At 40.9% G+C, this 17,908-nt stretch overlaps 1 protein-coding gene across 1 annotated transcript in view; it reads left to right on the top strand.

Annotated features, from left to right (window-relative positions):
- Positions 1 to 308: 308 nt before the first annotated feature.
- LOC104507555 (clavesin-2) overlaps positions 309 to 17,908 on the top strand; it is a gene marked incomplete at its 5' end in the record, with an annotated part of 40,809 nt that continues 23,209 nt past the window's right edge. Inside the window, one exon of the mRNA XM_010148878.1 lies at positions 309 to 483. Coding sequence (XP_010147180.1) covers positions 309 to 483 — 175 coding nt within the window. The remainder of the gene's footprint in view (positions 484 to 17,908) is intronic.

The raw sequence follows: 17,908 nt of genomic DNA, 5'->3' as shown, positions 1-17,908 counted from the left end.
TAATAAAATGCATAGATATTAAAGCAGATTAGAAGGCTACATGAAAGTTCAAATTTTTTTTTTGGTGTCTTATATTCTTGTAGTTTGTTCTGGCTGGCTGATGTACATGATGCTGCTCCAGAGGATGTGTTCATCTGACTGAGCTTTTGAGACTTTCCCAGCTTTACACACCCAGGACTTCTGAGGATAACTTTGCATTCCTTTGTTTTAAACTTTTGACAAGCAGTAGAAAGGAATAACGCTCAGAACTACTCCATGTCTGTGGCCATTGCTCCTTTCCTAACTGAATCTCCCCTTAACATTCACAGGTACACACTGGTGGATATCTTGCGCGCCATACTTCTTTCCTTAGAAGCCATGATAGAAGACCCTGAGCTTCAAGTGAATGGATTTGTTTTGATTATAGACTGGAGCAACTTCACCTTCAAGCAAGCCTCCAAACTCACACCAAGCATGCTTAGGTTAGCCATAGAGGGCCTTCAGGTAACCTTGTTTTCTTTCTTTTTCTCATTCTTCATCACTTTGCGGTACATTACAAATCTCAGTGGCTAAAAAAAATCAAATAAAAATCCAAGAACTTCTGAATAGCAAGGCTATTAACACCTTAAGGTCTGGGTGGGCAGGCTAGCTTCCGTGGCGCAAGCTAACGTGTGAGCTCAGTCAGCTAACTGCAGTAACTCTGGGTGTGTAGGATCCTTCTTTGCCTTAAATAAGAGGTAACTGTTGTGTCTTTATTCCGGAGCGACTGGCTTCTTGTAAATTCAGACCATAGCTTCTGCAGCAGCAAGTTACAAGCAATCAGTTGATCTTGTCATTTTTCACAGGGCTAATGAAATATGGGTTGCTGCTGCCATGCCAGGTTGGGTTTTTTTCTGTTGATTCCATTGGAGACAGGCTGTATATCATTTGTCCTGAAAAGTGTGGGGCACTGTGATTAGACAGTTAGCTAGGGCTATTTGCTTACTGAAAGTTCAGCATGTGCTTGGTTCTGTTGCTGTATGAGGATTAATTTGAGCAGCAGCTTTTGGGACTGAGTACACAGTGATGTAAATTTCTTTCTGCTCATTGTAAATGCATTTTACATGGCACAGACACATTGGTGGAAAGGATACTACATAACTCTTAGCTGACTCCTATGATGTTTAATGCTTATTAAAATGAAAAACTAGAATCTGTGAAGTAGTTGTTCGCTGTGCAAGCTTGGGTTGCTGTGTTGAAAATCCTAGTAATTCACTCCTGTGGCAGTGTGCCTTGGTCTTCCAAGGACATATATTCCTTTTCTGTGATATTTTTATCATTTATACATTTTTATTACTCATAAAACAAAATAACAACCTTATCCTTGAACTTTCTTCACTCTGATATTGCTATTTTTGAAGAAACTTATATAGAAGTAGTATGGAGTTTTGGTGTAAATCTTGAAATGACTTAACCAGTGTTCAGCGTGCTGTTGCACACAGGATAGTGACAGTCATGAGACAAAAGATCTCAGTTTTCATTTTGTTGTTTTTCCTTATGCAATGGTGTGATTTCATGGTCTTGAGAGCTACATCAGAAGGCATCAGTGAGATCTGTACTCTAATAGTGCTGCATTTCCTTTTTTTGCTTTCAAAGTAGTTTCTTTTTTGTGCCATTTTTCAAAGTTAGTAATTGTTTTCTCATTTAGAACATGAATAAATACTTTAGTAGTCTTTGTTTTTTAATGGTGGTGTTTGTTCTTGGACATTAATCAGAGATGGTTATTTTGTGAAGAGCTGCAGTGGGTCATTGCATCTGAAAATATGATGGGTGACCTATCAGACTTTAGCAGGACTCTCTGTGTTCTCCTACATTTGGTTGGTTCACTGACTCGAGGTGAAGTCCATTGGCTTAACTTACCCATGCCCCCAGCTTTGTACATTACCCAGGTCTGATGGTGACCACCACCCTGGGCATCATTTTGTGCTCACTGTTTTCAGTCCTGTTGACTCTAAGGATGTACAGCTGGCCATGAGTTCCAGAAGGGGTAATGAGAAGGCATCGAAATGGCAAATGTGAAATAAAACTCTCCCAGCGCTTGAGGAATTTGTCCTAATCTGTGACTGGTATTGTTACCTGTAAGCAGCAACTATTACAAGGCTTTTATCATAAGCGTTTTGAAGAAATCAATTGGTTGGGCTCTTATAATGCATCACTTAATTTTCTGTGGAGAACTGAGGGTATGAGAGCTTACATTTTTATACTAGCAAAATTGGCTGACTCTCTAATGGTATTTTCCCAATAGTTATACTACCTGGGGGCCTTGTTTCTATTTTTGTTCTTTCCTTTTTCTTTTACTTGATGATTTTTTCTATGTAAAGATATATTAGAATCAATGGAAAAGGCTAAAGACAACTGTACTGAGCATCTCGAGGGTCAACCTCACTTCAAAACCAGTTGCGATCAGGAGGGAAGTAGAGGAAAGCATGGTGAAAAGGCAGTACAGAGAGATCCTGGGGAAGGCACAGGTTTACTTGCACCTTCCTGCAGGATCTCATGCCTGAAATGTTACATTCCCTTACCCTCAACAGGGGCTTCCTTTTATTTTGGACAAAAATGCACAGTGGAAACTTTATTCTGAATCATGTAGAAGTAAAAAGTGCTTAGTCAGGTGGTATGAAGAAGGACAAGAACAACTCACACACACTGTTTATGATCTTTGTAAATACTCGCTGTTTAATCAGAGAAATGGAATTTACTTTGGCTTACAAAATTTAACAGGGCTCAAGATGCTGAACTTTACCATTTGGGGTATTTAAATATTAGTGTTACTTGGGTGGAAAGGGACAGGGCAAGTGGGATTAGTGACCACTGAATTTGATGTTAACCAAGTCCCTTTGCCTCCTGAATGAAATCTACTAGATTTGCATTATCTTTGCGTAGCCTCCATGATGAGCAGAATATTGAATATGGCACGTACCAAAGTGAGTTGATTACAAGCTATGGCATTTCTGGGCTCTTCACAACTGCTTATTTTTCAGGATATTGCTTTTGAAAGTAAGATAAGTAAATAGATGCAGTTTTCGACTGAATACGAGTTCTGCTATATGCTTTGTCTGCATGTTTGTTAAATGGGAGCGTAAAAAGAACCATAACCCTGACTTGTATACATTAGAATAAGTAAAATTTTCAGGGAAAGAACCTTTTGGCCATGAAATTTTTAATGTTAAAGGACAGTGATTATCTGTAAACTGATGTGAATTTGCAACATACCCATCCCAACAGTGCTGTACCAAACAATTGGTGCAATGTAGGTCAGTGCTGGTTTTTAAAACAAATGGTTTTGCTAGCCAAGAAGTTAAAACCTCCTGTAGAGGTTGGGAGCACTTTTTTTGGTACTCTTGATGCTCCAGTTGTACCTGATATCCTGGCTTTATCCTTTTGGAAAAAAGGAGCAATACTCTTCCCTGTGGATGCTGGTGGCTGCAGCATTTATGTTGTTTCTAGTCAATGAGAAGGAAGATTTGCACTTAGAGCCCCTGTGCCTTCCATAGGGAAGAATAAGAACATAAACATATGCAACATGTAATATTCTCTATTTTCTGAGGAGGATCTGCCTGGATTAGGTGCCTAGGTTTTGGCTCAGAGCTGTGAAACCTGAGCAGAAGGAAGACATTTTTTGAGAGGTGAGACCAAAATCTGTACCCTGACTACAGCACAGTGTGTTGGCTCTCCCCCAGGGTGTTTGATGCACGGATGTCTGTGAATCCCAGTGTTACGTGCTCACTTCTCCCTTATTCATCCCTTTCTGTAGCTGAGCACTGAATTTGGGCTTGTGAAGGAGCCCATGTTACTCTGCAGCGGGGTTCCTGAGTGCAGGGAGTGTTACAACATTGTGTGCTGCAACACCCTAGTGCCTTGAGTAAAGTCACTTCAAAAAACTGAAAAACCTTACAAAATTTTGATTCTTTACCTGGGTTGTAGTCTGAGTGCTTCAGCTACTCTTCCCATAGAAAGGAGAACTCTTGGGAGCTCAGAAGAAAACCAGTCCTAATACATACACAGTGATGAACTCTAAGCTATTACCGTACCAGAACGGCATCTTGATACTATCTTCTCATAAGTAGCTCCATAAATATATAATCTCAGTACACAATATTGGTCAAGAAAGCAGATCAAATTTTTTTTGGAAAGGAATGGAGAGCAGGGAACATGGTGAAGCCAACTGCAGAAACCTGTGCCATCACTTACATCTTGAGTGTTGTGGCTGCGTCTGATTTTCTCTCTCAGAAAGACTACTGTAGGCATGGAGAAGGGAAAAAGACCCCAAAGTATGGGCTGGTTTCTGTACAAAGGACAACTAGATTCTTCAGGATGGAAGAAGAAAACCTGTGGAGAGAAACTACAGGTGTCTATAAAACCATAGTAACGTAATATGATTCAGAGACCTCAGGAGATAAGCAAGTCCAAACTCCTGCTCAAAGCAGAGTCCCCTGTGAGGTCACACCAGGTTACAGACAAGGTTATGGGTGGCTAGAGAAAGTGGACGAGCCACAGATGTTCTCTGTCATCTCCATTTTAAGAAATGTTGACACTAGCAAGAGGCCTAGCTCTTTATATGACACGGTGATTCTTTGTACAATATCCGGGTAATCTGTGGAGCTCCTTGCCAAGGGAAATTCTGGGTGCTAAAAGTCTAGTTCTGTTCAGAACAAATGGATACGTTTGTGGAAGATAAATGAGCTGAGGATTGCTAAATACTGAAAAATGACATCAAAGTTCAGAATTTCTTGGGCTGCACATAGTTGAAGATGAGGTGAATGCTGAGTGGAAATACCACATATGGTGTCTGCATTGTGTCTGCTGTAGGCTCTCAATTTTGCTCTCTGTTAAGGACAGAATATGGGGTTTGATGGACTTTTGGTGGTCTAGAAACAGGTCATGTGTATATTACACCTCCCTTCCCCCTTTTCTTAATAACCTTTCTTCCATTTTAGTGCTCCCGGCACTCCCAGGCCACTTCTGCCTGAACACCAAGCAGGGAACACTTGGGCAGAAGGCAGGGAGGAAGGTTCTGGGTATGATTATTTCCTTTGTGATAGTTCTTTTATAGCTGCCTATATAGGCTTTTTATTAAGTATCAAGAGAGCATTGTTTTCACAAAGCAGGTAAAAACAGTCTCAAAGACCAAAAGTTCAATTTGAAAATGATATTGAAAGTTGGGGTTTATTATTAACTCCAACAGACATCTTTGGAGGTAATTATAAGTACAGAATGGGAAGTTGTGGGTATGCATAAACCACTAACTGATTAACTGATATTTAGGATTCTAAAATCTGGAACACTAAATCCTTCTTCATACTTGATTTCTATTTAGCTTATAACAGTAGTTGCATAATTGACAGATTTGTTTTGCATGTTGTCCTAGGCAGGCTGTACCTCCAAATGCTTTGCAAAACTGCATAGTTATTGGTGGGTAAATATTAATGCTTTTCCTCTAGGTAAGAATCTGGGGAAGGAGAGATGATACCCATTTAAACTGGGAATTGAACATACGTGGACAGCCTGCGTTGTTGCAGCAGACAGAAGACTCTTGCTTTTGGGTTGAGAATGCTTACAGGAAGAGAGAGCCATAGTGTTGTGGGGGACAAGGAAGGTCTTTCGACTGCTCATGACTTTTTTTTGTAACAAAGGAAGGCTTCATAAGCTAAAACAAACTCGTTACTGTGAACATGAAAGCAAAACAGAAGGAACACAAAGACAGCATGCTTGCAGCTACTACTGCAATCTAAAACATCTTTCAAACAGCTGTTCTTGTGAGTTGCAAGGATAATAACCTCAATCAGATTTGCTGCAGCAGTGTAAAGTGGAAGCAACAGAGGCCAGAGCATGTACAGTCTGGTGATGAAAAGGACAGAACTTCCTACTCCCATTTTCTTTGCACATAAACTTCATTAGTATCTTACAGGGAATCTTATCCTAACATCATGGTTGATTCACCTTTCTATTTAGATATCCACAGATGATTGTTAAATTTTGCCACCTAGTTCTGGACTACATCTATATAACCAGCAGGTTGCAGTTTCGGGAACTTGTAAGTCAGGAACTTCCAAAACTAAGGATACCTCTGAAAACAGTATTTTGACTTCATGTAATTACATGGACACACGCTCTGTGCTGTGCAGAAGATTGTGAATAATGAGCTTAAGGAACAGTTACTCAGTACTAGCAATGAGTAGCAGTGAGCAGCAAAACACAAAAAAAAGAGCTTTAAATGTCTTTGCATCCAAACTTAGAGTCATAAAACCCACTCATTCAGTGCTTGAGTTTTCCACCAGTTTTTGAGAGCGTGGTCCTGACACTTCACATAGTGCTTGGGAGGATATTAAAAAGTAGGAGGCTCAAGCTTTTAATGGGAGTATCTTCTGCTTTCAGGAGAGCTAGTAAATTATGTAGCTGCTTTCGTTCAGTTTTTTATCAAAGAATTAAGCTATTTGTAAATTCTGGACTCCCTTGAGCTCAGGACCAGCCAAGAGAATGGAAGAATGTGCTTGCAAACAGCACAGTTGACTACCAGTTCAACTCATCTTTTGTAGCAGCAGCAGAATGAGATATTTTTCCTAAGAGCTTGATATTTTGTGAGCGTTTGCATATATTTGATCTTCTCTACTTGTAAAAAGGCCATCCAAAATGCTTGCCCGCAATTTACTGTGGAAAACAGGTAGACTGGAAGTAATTGCTAGTTCTAGCTCTTCATGGGCTGTCTGGATGGGCTCAACCTGCCAGGTGAGAAAGGATTTGATGGCTGGAGCCAGAGTTCAGTCACTTACAGGCATGTCTGTATAGACACAGCCATTATTCAGCGTGGTCCCAGCTGTTAACCTGTTATCTGAAGACAGAATAATTAATATCCTTGCAAGATCCTTTTATGATGCTCATCAATTAAGAATTGTTGAATGCCTTTCAAATGGCAGTTTATTTATTCTCACAAGCACACTTTTAAGATGAGGGGATACTATTATCTCTTCTATTTTTTTTTTCAGCCAAGGGCTATTCCACTGAAAGATTACTGCTAAAAGTGTCTGCTAATTTGGGGTGCTCATTGTGACAGGCCATGGTCTGATTTTCAGACACCTTTTCTATGTTCTGAGTCCAGCAGCCATTTATTTTTCATCAGGAGGATTAAAGACTTCTCCTGAACCCCCAAGCCAGGAGCCTGAATCCTAGCATGGCCCAAATTGAGAGCTCCTCATTAGATGCTCTTTGAATGCACGTAATGCCCCCTGGGCAGCTGCCTCTTTGAAACAAATGGTGAGAAGCAGTAAACTGAATTCCCCTTTCAATTCCAGAAACTCTGCCGTGTGGCATCTTACTGAAGACTGCAAAGATGCTCAGTGGAGTTAAATATCCACCACTCAAACACTGCCGCTGGAGCTGGCGGGGTAGCTGCCTGCAGTAGGATGTCATCCCCCATGTGAACCCGTGTGAGAAAGAGAGTGGGCGCTTTGCCAGCGTTTTGCAGATGTTTGCTGTAAGCAAGGCCTGATTAGTTTTGGGGATCTTGGCTTTTGTTCAGGCGCTTTGACCTAACTGGCACAGACTCTTCTGCCCATTCCTCCTGCCTTTTTCCCTCTGAGCAGCCTTTGCCCCAGTCCTACTGCTTCCCCAGTTCCTCATGCACTCCTGTTGACACAGCCTTACTTTGTACCCATCGTCACTGATGTGTTTTTTCTTTGTCTCGGTGTCCTGATGTCATGCTCCAAAACCTTAATCACCATGTGTGTTCATCTTAGACTCCTTAGGACATCTCAGCCTTTTGTGGTCTCAATATTCAGATGCTCTCCACATCTGGCATCTAATCAACTTCAAATCTCCCAACATCACATCTCCTTTTAACCGATGTTCCCATTGCCCTTCGCACTGCTCTGGAAAGCAGCACTAGAGAGTGAGTCCTGATCAGTTCACCTATCAAATGACTCCTCTAGCCACCAAAACAGTCCTTGTAGTTCCTCAGGCTGGAGCTGTTCTGCTTGGTATATACGACTCAGAGCTCATGGGGCCGGGCAGGAGATGTTGGGAGCTTCTGGGGATGTAGTGGAATGACATGGCATGATCCAGGAAAAGAAGATTTTTTGTTGCTGGTGTTTTCTTCTACTTCAACAAAGTAGCCCTGGTTAGTGTAGAAGCCAATGAAAATGCACGTAGTTGACATTTTTTCCATCAGTTATGTCAACAGAGAAAACCATCCAATTAAAATCATTGCAGATTGAGAGAAATAAAATAGGAGTGATTCTTCCTGTACGTCCAGACTACCTCTTTCATGAGCTTTTGCTAAATGCTAACCACTCTTCTGTTTTATTTCTTTGTATTGGGAAACTGAATCTGGCTGTGTGAAATAAAGATAGTGACCAAATTGCCTTGATTAAGCTGAAAAACTCATATGCTAAGGGGAGTGGCACCAGCATTAGAAAAGAAGGGCTTGTAGTGCTGAATTAACTCTTGGCACTGTGATTGACTTACAGTGGTGTCTTGGAGGCCACAGTTCAACAACTGTATGATTATGACCATTCTTCAGCTTCAAAATATATAGTTGGTTTTGGAAGTGATTTTTCTCAGACTAAATATTTCTCTTTTCTTCAGTATCTTAAGGCCATGAAGGAAATAAATAGTATTTCTCCTCGTAAGGGCACTCAGAAATACAACTAGTTTGGTCTAAATCATAACATCAGAGGCAGAAGATGTGTTTTAAGATCATAGTTCTCCTTCCTGCTCATGCAAGATTATCTCATGCATGATATTTTCTATTACTTCACACAGTTTAAAGTCTCAAAGGCAGGTCTGGCATAGTGTTTGGAAACCTTTCTATGACTGCTTGCTCTTCAGATTTCTTCTCAACATTTATCCTAATTTTTCTGTTTCAAAATGTCATCTCCCATAAAACCCTTTGCTGTTTTACCATGTGCTGTTGGGTCCAAAGCAGGAATAGGTGTGTGACTGTCAGTAACCCAAAGAAGGGTATTGTTTGATGGAATATCTATATGCAACAGCAGTGATCTGGAATGAGGACTGGGAGACATTCTTTCTGTCTTGTTTGCTGCTGGAGATGGTGAGATGTGAAAATCAATGGGATCCTCTTTATTACGGGAGCTTAAACTCACTTTTTTTGATACTGTCCAAATTGCCTGTGTTATCAATCCATTTATGTACACATCTTTCAGGCTTACCTCATAAGGATATGCTGGATCATTTTTGGAAATGTTTTCCAAAATCAGTCTAAACTTTGTTTTCTGGGATGCTCATAAATGCTCTGTGAATTTATTAGGCTGTGTACAGTTGGTTTTATGTTATTGTCTTCAGTACATACTGCCTTTACACATAGTTCTTGTGGTATCACCTAAGCCTTCAGGGCCTGTTCCCCAAAATATTGCACGCAGGAAAACTACCTGCTGTGGTATTTCACTAATGTTGAAAAACAAACATGGGAAACTTCTCTAGAGGGAAGTGCAATAAAAATGTGAAATTATGTGGCTGGTGATAGTTTCTTTCATCTCATGTTTCATAATCATAAAAAAATTAAGACAATTCAATTCTCATATAGTTTAATATGCATATGTTTAAATAAGTGCTATATCTAGTGATTTAAAGTAGTTCAGGAACTGGAAGTTTAGATTTATAACACACAAAGAAAATTTTATTTCTTAAGGAAAAAATAACTATGAACTCTCTCTAAAACATCATACGCCAACTTGGATAATACTTTTTTTTAAAAATAACCCCACCTCAAGTCCCCAGGTAAAATGCATTTGTCCAGTCATTTTCTGCATATTTTGCAAAGATCAGAATAATTTATTTAAAAAAAATTCTAATTTTTTTAAATGTGGAATGGGAAAATAGTACTTGTAATCTTTTCTACTGTTTTCTGTCATAAAAAGGATCGAGCACTAGTGTTTTGTTTATAAATAATGGACATCTAAACATGGGCTGAAATCTGAGGTGCCTGCACATATCATTCTGTTGGTGGAAATTTGGGTATACGTTCAATCCAAAAAACTCATTATAACTCCAGCACCTGGCACTGAGAAAGTCTCATGTCAGCATCTCACCCAGAACAGTTCTGGCTATGTCGGGGTGCTTGTTGGTTCTCGTGGGTTGCATTTTGTGTTGTCCCTCACATTATGGCCTTGAGTTCTGACTATGAAATGTGTATTCAGCTCCCTTATTTTATGGGACACAGCGGCATTGGAAAATGCAGTCTTTAATTAGTGATTAAAGATTGTATATTCAAATGTATTTGTGAATTTCTTGCTTTTTTAAATTGGTTCTTAAGAACCTGTTACATCTGTTAGAATCATTTTGGGGAGGGATTTCTATCTGAAAAGAGCTGATTTTCAACCCTTTGCACTCCTCCTATTGAAAACATTTTCTAGAAGGAGAAAAGTCAATCTGCTGTGATTCAGGAGAGGGCCTCCCTGAAGGTATGTTTAAACTGCAGTTTTTATTAATTCTGATATTGCACTGCATGTGCCTTTTTACTCATAAAATCTTCCAGGGTGACTGGGAGGTGCCTTCATTCTGCACTAAGCTATTTGACTGCAAGTATCATTTAGAGCTCTGCATCTTCTGGCTGAAAGCCACCATGCTAAATATGAAGAATCCAGGAAAATCATCAAGTATTGGTAGTTCTTCAGCGTTCTTCTCACAAATTCTTTGCAAGGTACAGCCAGTCATCTGAGGTCTGCAATGGATCCTTCAGACCTCATACAAAATAAACCACAGAGTAGACTCCAGACACCAGTAAGCGTGTATAGAAACAGTGGATACGTTCAGTAAGTCAAGTGCAGTAATTAAAAACCTAACCTTTGCAGTAGGTATTTTCAACCTGCAGAGGAGTCTATGGTGAAAAAGTAGCTTCATTTTGGGAGGAAGATGGAAAATATTTTGAAGGGTGGTGCTTAGCAGAGGAGAAAAGAGGACAGAAAGGATGCTAGGAGAAGACAGGATAGTTATGAAAGGATAGGGCAGCATATAGGGCAGAGTGGAGACATAAAAGCTGCCCTTCAGATTAGATTTTGAAATGTTTCAAAGTAGACAGTTCCATTTCCTATTTTACGTCTGTTTCAAACTCACTGAGTAAAACATTGTTTCTAAAACAAAATTTTAAAAGTTATACTGCCATACCATTACCAAATATAGATTAACATCTTTGAAGTCATAGCTGACAATGCACCTGCAATACTTAGCACATATCATACCGCCCAGTATTATCAGTCCCCTCTAGTTTTGGTTGGCAAGCACATCGTCGTTACATGGTGACTTTGACAGACCAAATGTGCCTTGCAACTGTGTCCCTTCTCGAATCCTTATTACACTTTCCGGAAGAATTATATGGGTTAGATGCATACCTCCAGCATCGTATTTCCATTATGAAAGGTTGCAGATAAATGGTTTTATTTGTGAGGGCTTTTATATCAGTGAGGAACTGGCTGAGCCCCTTTAACCACTTACTTTCCCATCCCATAACTTTGGAGGTTTTAGAGATGCAAGCAAGGTTTGACATGTTTTGAGCATTAGCTGAGCTCCATTGGGTCATGCTTTTCAAAGCTTTTTGTTAGAAATGTTGAGCAATTGATTTTCACTGGAAAACCTGAGAACATCTTCATACTATTGCTATCAGTATGATCCAATTCAGTTCTCCACAGATATTCAGCAGGGGTGCATTTTAATGAGACCAGTGAAAGGAACCTGATCTCTCTATTTATAGCACACTAATTGATCAGGGTAACCATCATAGGAAGAAACTTCAGAGAAAGTCAGTGCAGTATCAAATGAAAGTAGTACTCAAGCCTTTAAAGAGGGTTGCATGGAAAGCCAATTAAGAATGAATCCATTTGGTGATCCACGGGATCAACTCGAACCATGTGTGTTCTTTAAGCTGTAGCAATGAAATCACACAGAGCAGCATCTTACTTGCAAGGTGAGCCTTACTCTATATGTTCTTTTTCATACTGTTGATATTTTGTCCCATTAAATCTTCTTGATGAATTGTTTTACTTTCATAGGTGACTGTAAATGTCTTCTCTTAAGAGGTCCCCTTTGACAACCTTATGTTTTTTTGTAATGAGCTCTGATGTCCCTCACTGAGGATGGCAGCCCCACTGTGTAGCAGAACTGTGCAGCCTCTTGGCTCTGTGTCCAGGACTCAGGCACAGTCCCAGGTCTCAGGGATTTCACTTCAGTTCCAAGGAGAAGGTGGTCCGTCTACCTCCATTCTCATTCCTGTCATCCAAATACTTGTGATCATAGTAGATACACAAAGAATAACTATTTGTACTCGTTGCTAGTGTTTCTTGAAGCTGTGTAATGGGCCTTTGCTTCCACCTCTAATTACATTCTTTCCTCGTGATCTGTCTGCTGAAGTTCTGAACAACCCCTCAGGCTCCACCCCAAGAATTTTGGGATTGTGGCAGGTATTCTCCTTTATTTGGTGTACCTCCATGCCATGGGGCTGACTGCCATTCAATACACTGGTTTTGGGTTGCTGCAGGAGGATGGAGCAAGCAACAAACTACCATAAAGGCATTTTAACGGTAACATCCCTCAGAAGGAGTCAAAAAGGGAACACAAATAGAGTTTGGTGACTTTAAATGTGCTTTTTGTTCTTGGGTTTGTACATTAACAAAACTTTTATCTTTTCTAAAAAAACATGGCAAACACGGGGAGGAGGAGAATCACTACTTGTGTCTCACATGCAAGGCTGACCAAGCTAGTAATGTGTGTCTCCTTTTCTTCAATGCTTAAGTTTGCTTGCAATTAAATGGATGAAAACCTTGCTTCATTTTACAGCATGTGGGATACAGCACTTAGGTTCATTTTTTGAGGAAGAATGCACATTTTTTTTTCAGTAGGATAATAAAAGGCATAGCATTATGAAGTAGCTGCATGAATAATTCTGTTTTTCAGCTGCTGAATGGGAAAGGAGTAAATAATCTGTACCTTCCATGAACAGTTAATTTCTGTGGGCTAAATTTATGTAACACAATAGCTAACCATATTAATGGTGCTACATTTTCTGTTCATTCAGTTTTGAGCATGTGTAGTGGCATGGAGTTGTGGCTTAATTAGTTAGATGAATAATGTCAGAAATTATTGTCAATTATCAACATGGTCTTCATCTTTCTTTAAGCCCCAATTGGGAATCCAGTTCCCAATGACATCAGCAGTTGCCGTGGTGAACTTTCATAAGCTAGTCTTTAATCTTTCATTAAATCACAGGCTAGGAAAGCAGATATGAGGACTGAGATGAAAAAAACATACATTTGCCGCATTGATGTCTTCTCTGAAAACAAAGGCAAGCCTCTGTTTTTGGGAAAAAAGGTAATTTACTGCATTGGTGACCACATTCTCTCAGCCACCTATATCACCTAAGCAACACCATGAAAGCAGAATTTGTGAGATGTAAACAATAGGTGAGATGTGTGGTGGTTGAGAGAGGTCAAAATCAAATATGACACTAGGGCCTGACTGTGATGAATGGCTCAGCTCTGCGATGCGCAGTGTTTGAGAACGGAGGTAGGGGTGCCAAGTTTAGCAGCTCCTCCTCTAGCCACATCGAGATTAGAAGGTGGACATTATTCAGAGCAACAGGCTGTGATTTCAAGTTACTGTGTAGGAGGGGGCCGGAAAAGAGAAGCTTCCATGTGAGCTACTAGCACAGAGATGATGTTTGGCCTCAGTGCTGGCAGAGGTGGGTGCCAGGCTGACAGTGTGGAGAGGAGAGGAAGGGGCAGAGGGCAGAGTGCTTTGGTGTGCACGCGAAGGAGCGGGGATTCAGCAGGTCTTCTGAGAAACAGCTCCGAGCTGGGAGGGCAAATGAAAACTGTTGTGACTGACAAGCCTCTGAGTGTTGCACCGAGCTGAGGTTGCAACACTGGAAGTCTCTGTGTCACTATTGAGGGACATAAAGGTGCCATCTAAAGCTTTCATTTTGGAACAGCCCCCCAGAATAGCAGTTTGGGTCGATACGTTACTGTCTCACACTGCGGTTTTGTCTACTAAGAGAAAATTCTTCTTCCCCATGAACCTTAGCGTGCTTAGGTCATTACAGCATCATGACTCAAAGAATACCATCACTGTAGCTGTTATTGGCTCAGGTCTTCCCAGCAGTTTGTGTCTGCCCAGGTCTCAGTCTACCAATGCAAAGCTCTGTCCCCTCTTTCCTTTGCCCTCACTCAGTCCTGGCTCCTGGGACCAGGGGTTGAGCCAGTGCTTCCCTGCGTTTGTTCACTCTGCGGTGTGGTTACTTTTTGGGAAAAGGAGTACAGTTGCAATGTCGTATTTGTTTTCCTGCACTAGAAATGGGAAAGCCATAATTTTACAGTTTGGAAATGGAAAAGACTTAGGCAGTAGGGAACAGAGCTACAACCGCTTTGTTTTACTTTGCAAATACATTAATTGAAAAAATGAGGAAAATAGATAAGCAGAATCTGGAGGGTTTGGATTTTTTTTTACAGATTTTAATGTTGGGATTGATTTCCTTTAAAGCCATGCAGTCTTGTGCACAAAGCTTTTATGCTTTCCCTGAGGCTTTTCGTTCCTGGAAAGGTTTTTGACAATTTTAACCTAGTCAAAAGTTGTACACTAAACTGTAATTTATGTTGCTAAGCATTATTTCCCACATGTTGGAGCACACTGGTGAAACAGTGCAGAATGGAATCATCTTTGCCCAGGCTGGAAAATGAGAAGTTATCCCTGAGAGCACTCTGTTGTGTTTTCCTGCCAGCACCAAGTTCACTCTCACGTCCTTGAAAAATACTGTTTACGTGGCTGACAGACTGTCACGGGGCTGGGACATAGGTTATTGCTGTGAGATGGGAGCCTTTTGGCGTTCTTCTGAGTCACTGGCACCATCTGTCCCTCTTCCTGAGGTAAGGCCGGATGAAGTGAGCGGAACCCTGGCATGCCATTCGGCTTTCTGTTTGGCAGTCCCGAGCTTGCATCAGTCGCGGGCTGACGGGGAGGTTGGTTTAGGATAACTTGTTTTGTTCTGTGTTCTGCAGTGAACCCCAGGCATTGTCTGCTTTGATTCACATATTGTATTGCAGGAGACACAATTTGCATTTTGCTGCAAAGCACAGGGTTTCAAAATGGTTGTTATTGCTATTAGTGCATCACGTTGGGCTAGGTGTTGCTTGCTTTTCACCCCTCCTTGTTCAGAAGCTTGATTTGCTTTTGAACACACAATAGAAACTAAAAAGGGGATTCAGTCAGGTTTAGGCAGAATTCACATAGACCTCAGTTCTGGTCACCCAAATACTGTCAGCCTAGTTTCCTTCTCTGCTTTTACTGGTGGAAGATGTGTTCCTGTCCTTTCTGTCTTGGATCTGATCCTTTCAACATGGAATGAAAATCACAGCACTTGACTCATCAAACCCGAATTGATCAAAAAAGCTCAACCCTTAAAATTGGATAATTTTTAGGCAACAAAAAGCATGGCAGTAGACTAGTGAAGATAAAGGGATCAGGTTCCCCACAACACTGTGTGTGCTAAGTGTTGGTCCTGCAGTGGAAGCCATGGTGTTAGAGGAGAACAAGACTTCAGAGGTAATCCCAAGGATGTGAGTTTACTAGCCAAGTGCTTTGTGGGTTTGTTGCAACATTATAGAAAAAACTGAGAGGATTTGGTCTCAGTGCTGTTAGCTTTCAGCCAAGTCGTGTGATGAATGAGCCTTGGCTGTGCAAGGCAGAACAAGTGGAGGGATGTGCGTTTCGGCACAAGGGTGACAGTCAAATGCACATAGTTAAAGAGTTCTCCAGGGATGATATTGAGTGGGAAGAGAGCAGGGAATAAGGGCTGAGTCTTTGGGGTGATGAAAGGTAACCTACAGCATTGAAACCTGGGGAGGACAATTTGCATAGAAGGGGAGGAGGTAGAGAAAATGGGTAGCAGCAACTGAGGGCATCCTGTTTCATGAACATTAACAATAAAATAGAGGTGGGATGAACACTGCGTTATTTTACAGGGAAAGGTACTGTAATGTGTTTATATGCTGAAGAAAAGGGGAAGGAGGGGGTGAAAATAGGAGTCATCACTGCAAGAAAATATTATCAGGTGTACAATTAGAGGAATTGGTGCTGAAAAGTCAAATCTCTGGGTTGTTTCCCAGGTAACAGGTGAGCATGTCAGGGCTGGTGAAGTCCAGCTGTGGAGCAGGACTTGGGGATACAGGTTCATGTTTGTGTATGCCATTTGTTTTGCCCTCATTTTCAGAGTCCTAAAATAGATCTTAGATTTCCCTTAGTATTACATAACAGTGAGTCAAACACAGCTTTTAAACGTCTTTAATTAGTTTTAACGATCACATTTCTAGTTAACACATTTAAGGTAATGAACACTGCTTTCCATCCTTGCGGAAAGGGCTTAAAGGTTACCTGCAGTGAGTGTGCAGGTGCCTTTCACCAAACCTGATCCAAAGCTCTGCCACTCTTTTCCGTTTTCTTGAGGTAGACGAGATGCTCCAGTGAAGGAGGTCCAAACATTCTTGCCTGTAATGCCAGTGTTTTTCTGTGTCTGACATCTGTCTGTAGGCTTTCTCTTCCCCTATGCCCGTCTGCAGGCTCCTGCTAGCTCGGGTGCAGCCTCCTGCGCTCCTGAAGCGCTGCAGCTTCGGAGAGCTGGCGGCAGTCGCCTGTCCACCAAGATCACCGGAGCTGGTGTCAGTTTAGTGCGGATTTAAACAAAGCTAGGCATGCGAGGTTGGACAGAGAATTACTTGCTTGAATTTCAAAATTTTGACTTCTTGTTTGAGTCTTGCTTCAGGCATTATTTCAGATCCCACATCTGAAGAAAAAATATCTTCTCTACCTGGCTGGGAGCCATGTCCTGGGCAATGCAGTATGATCTTCGCTGAAAATACTTTTAATCTGCAGCAGTGGTAGATGATGCACATACTTGTCCACATGCTTTGATAGCAAATAGCATCTGTAATTTTTACTGCTTTGTATAGTACTGAAAAACACATCCCAGTATGATAGATATGGATTAGGGAGGAATCATATTTTATATGGACTATATAAAACTATATACAGACTGATAATCATGCCACAATTCTTTTATTTTATAAACTTGGTACTCCAGTGGAGTGCACATTGCAAGCTTTTTGCATTGGTGCTGGGTTATATTAATCTGTCACCACTTGTTTAACAACAGCACTTTAGAAAAGATAATTTAATTTTTTGTGAATGCATCTACATCTGTATTTACTTTTGTGTCAGAAAACACAATGAGGGAGAGCCTTCTTCCAAAATTGATTTTTCTTCTGTGAAATATAAAACCATGAAAAGTTCTTGAACACATTATTTATTTACTACGAATTCAGCTTCTTTGTTAGCCTAGCTCCTGTTCCCACTGGGGCTGTACTGTTCACCCTGCTGGTGATAGGGGATAAATTTTTATTATTATTATGCTTATGAAGCCTCTTATACAGAAAAAACATTCATTAGATACTCAGTAGTGGAGAACTGTTTCCAGGCAGGCACGTTGTTTTGATAAAGGAGAATCTCACAGCCCAGATGAGTTACTCTTTCAGACAATCAGAAATAACTGCTGGTGTCAACATTTACAACCCTATATGTGGATTATTGTTGACTTTGGATTTGTTACTTGTGTAATCAGACGGCCTGATTCTCATCTGATGCAGAGTGTAGCTCTCAGAGGCAATTACTGATGTTGCTGTAGATGAGGTTCCCCAAACAAAACCCCTGCACGCTCTCACCAGATCTGCTGGTCAGTAGGCACTGGTGTCCCTCACTTGCAGCTGATGTTCAGAGCTGGGCTTTTTCTGCTCCCTCACGTTTGCCCAAGTAGCAATGTTGTTATTGATCCCAGTCTTTTAAGGCTGAAACCTTTGAGTTCCCTACTGAGTTAAGGGGAATATCAGCAGAACTTAACACT

This window comes from Eurypyga helias, unplaced genomic scaffold (genome assembly GCF_000690775.1).
Source record: "Eurypyga helias isolate BGI_N326 unplaced genomic scaffold, ASM69077v1 scaffold9183, whole genome shotgun sequence".
Lineage (NCBI taxonomy): Eukaryota > Metazoa > Chordata > Aves > Eurypygiformes > Eurypygidae > Eurypyga > Eurypyga helias.
This window is presented reverse-complemented; position numbering and strand designations above follow the sequence as displayed.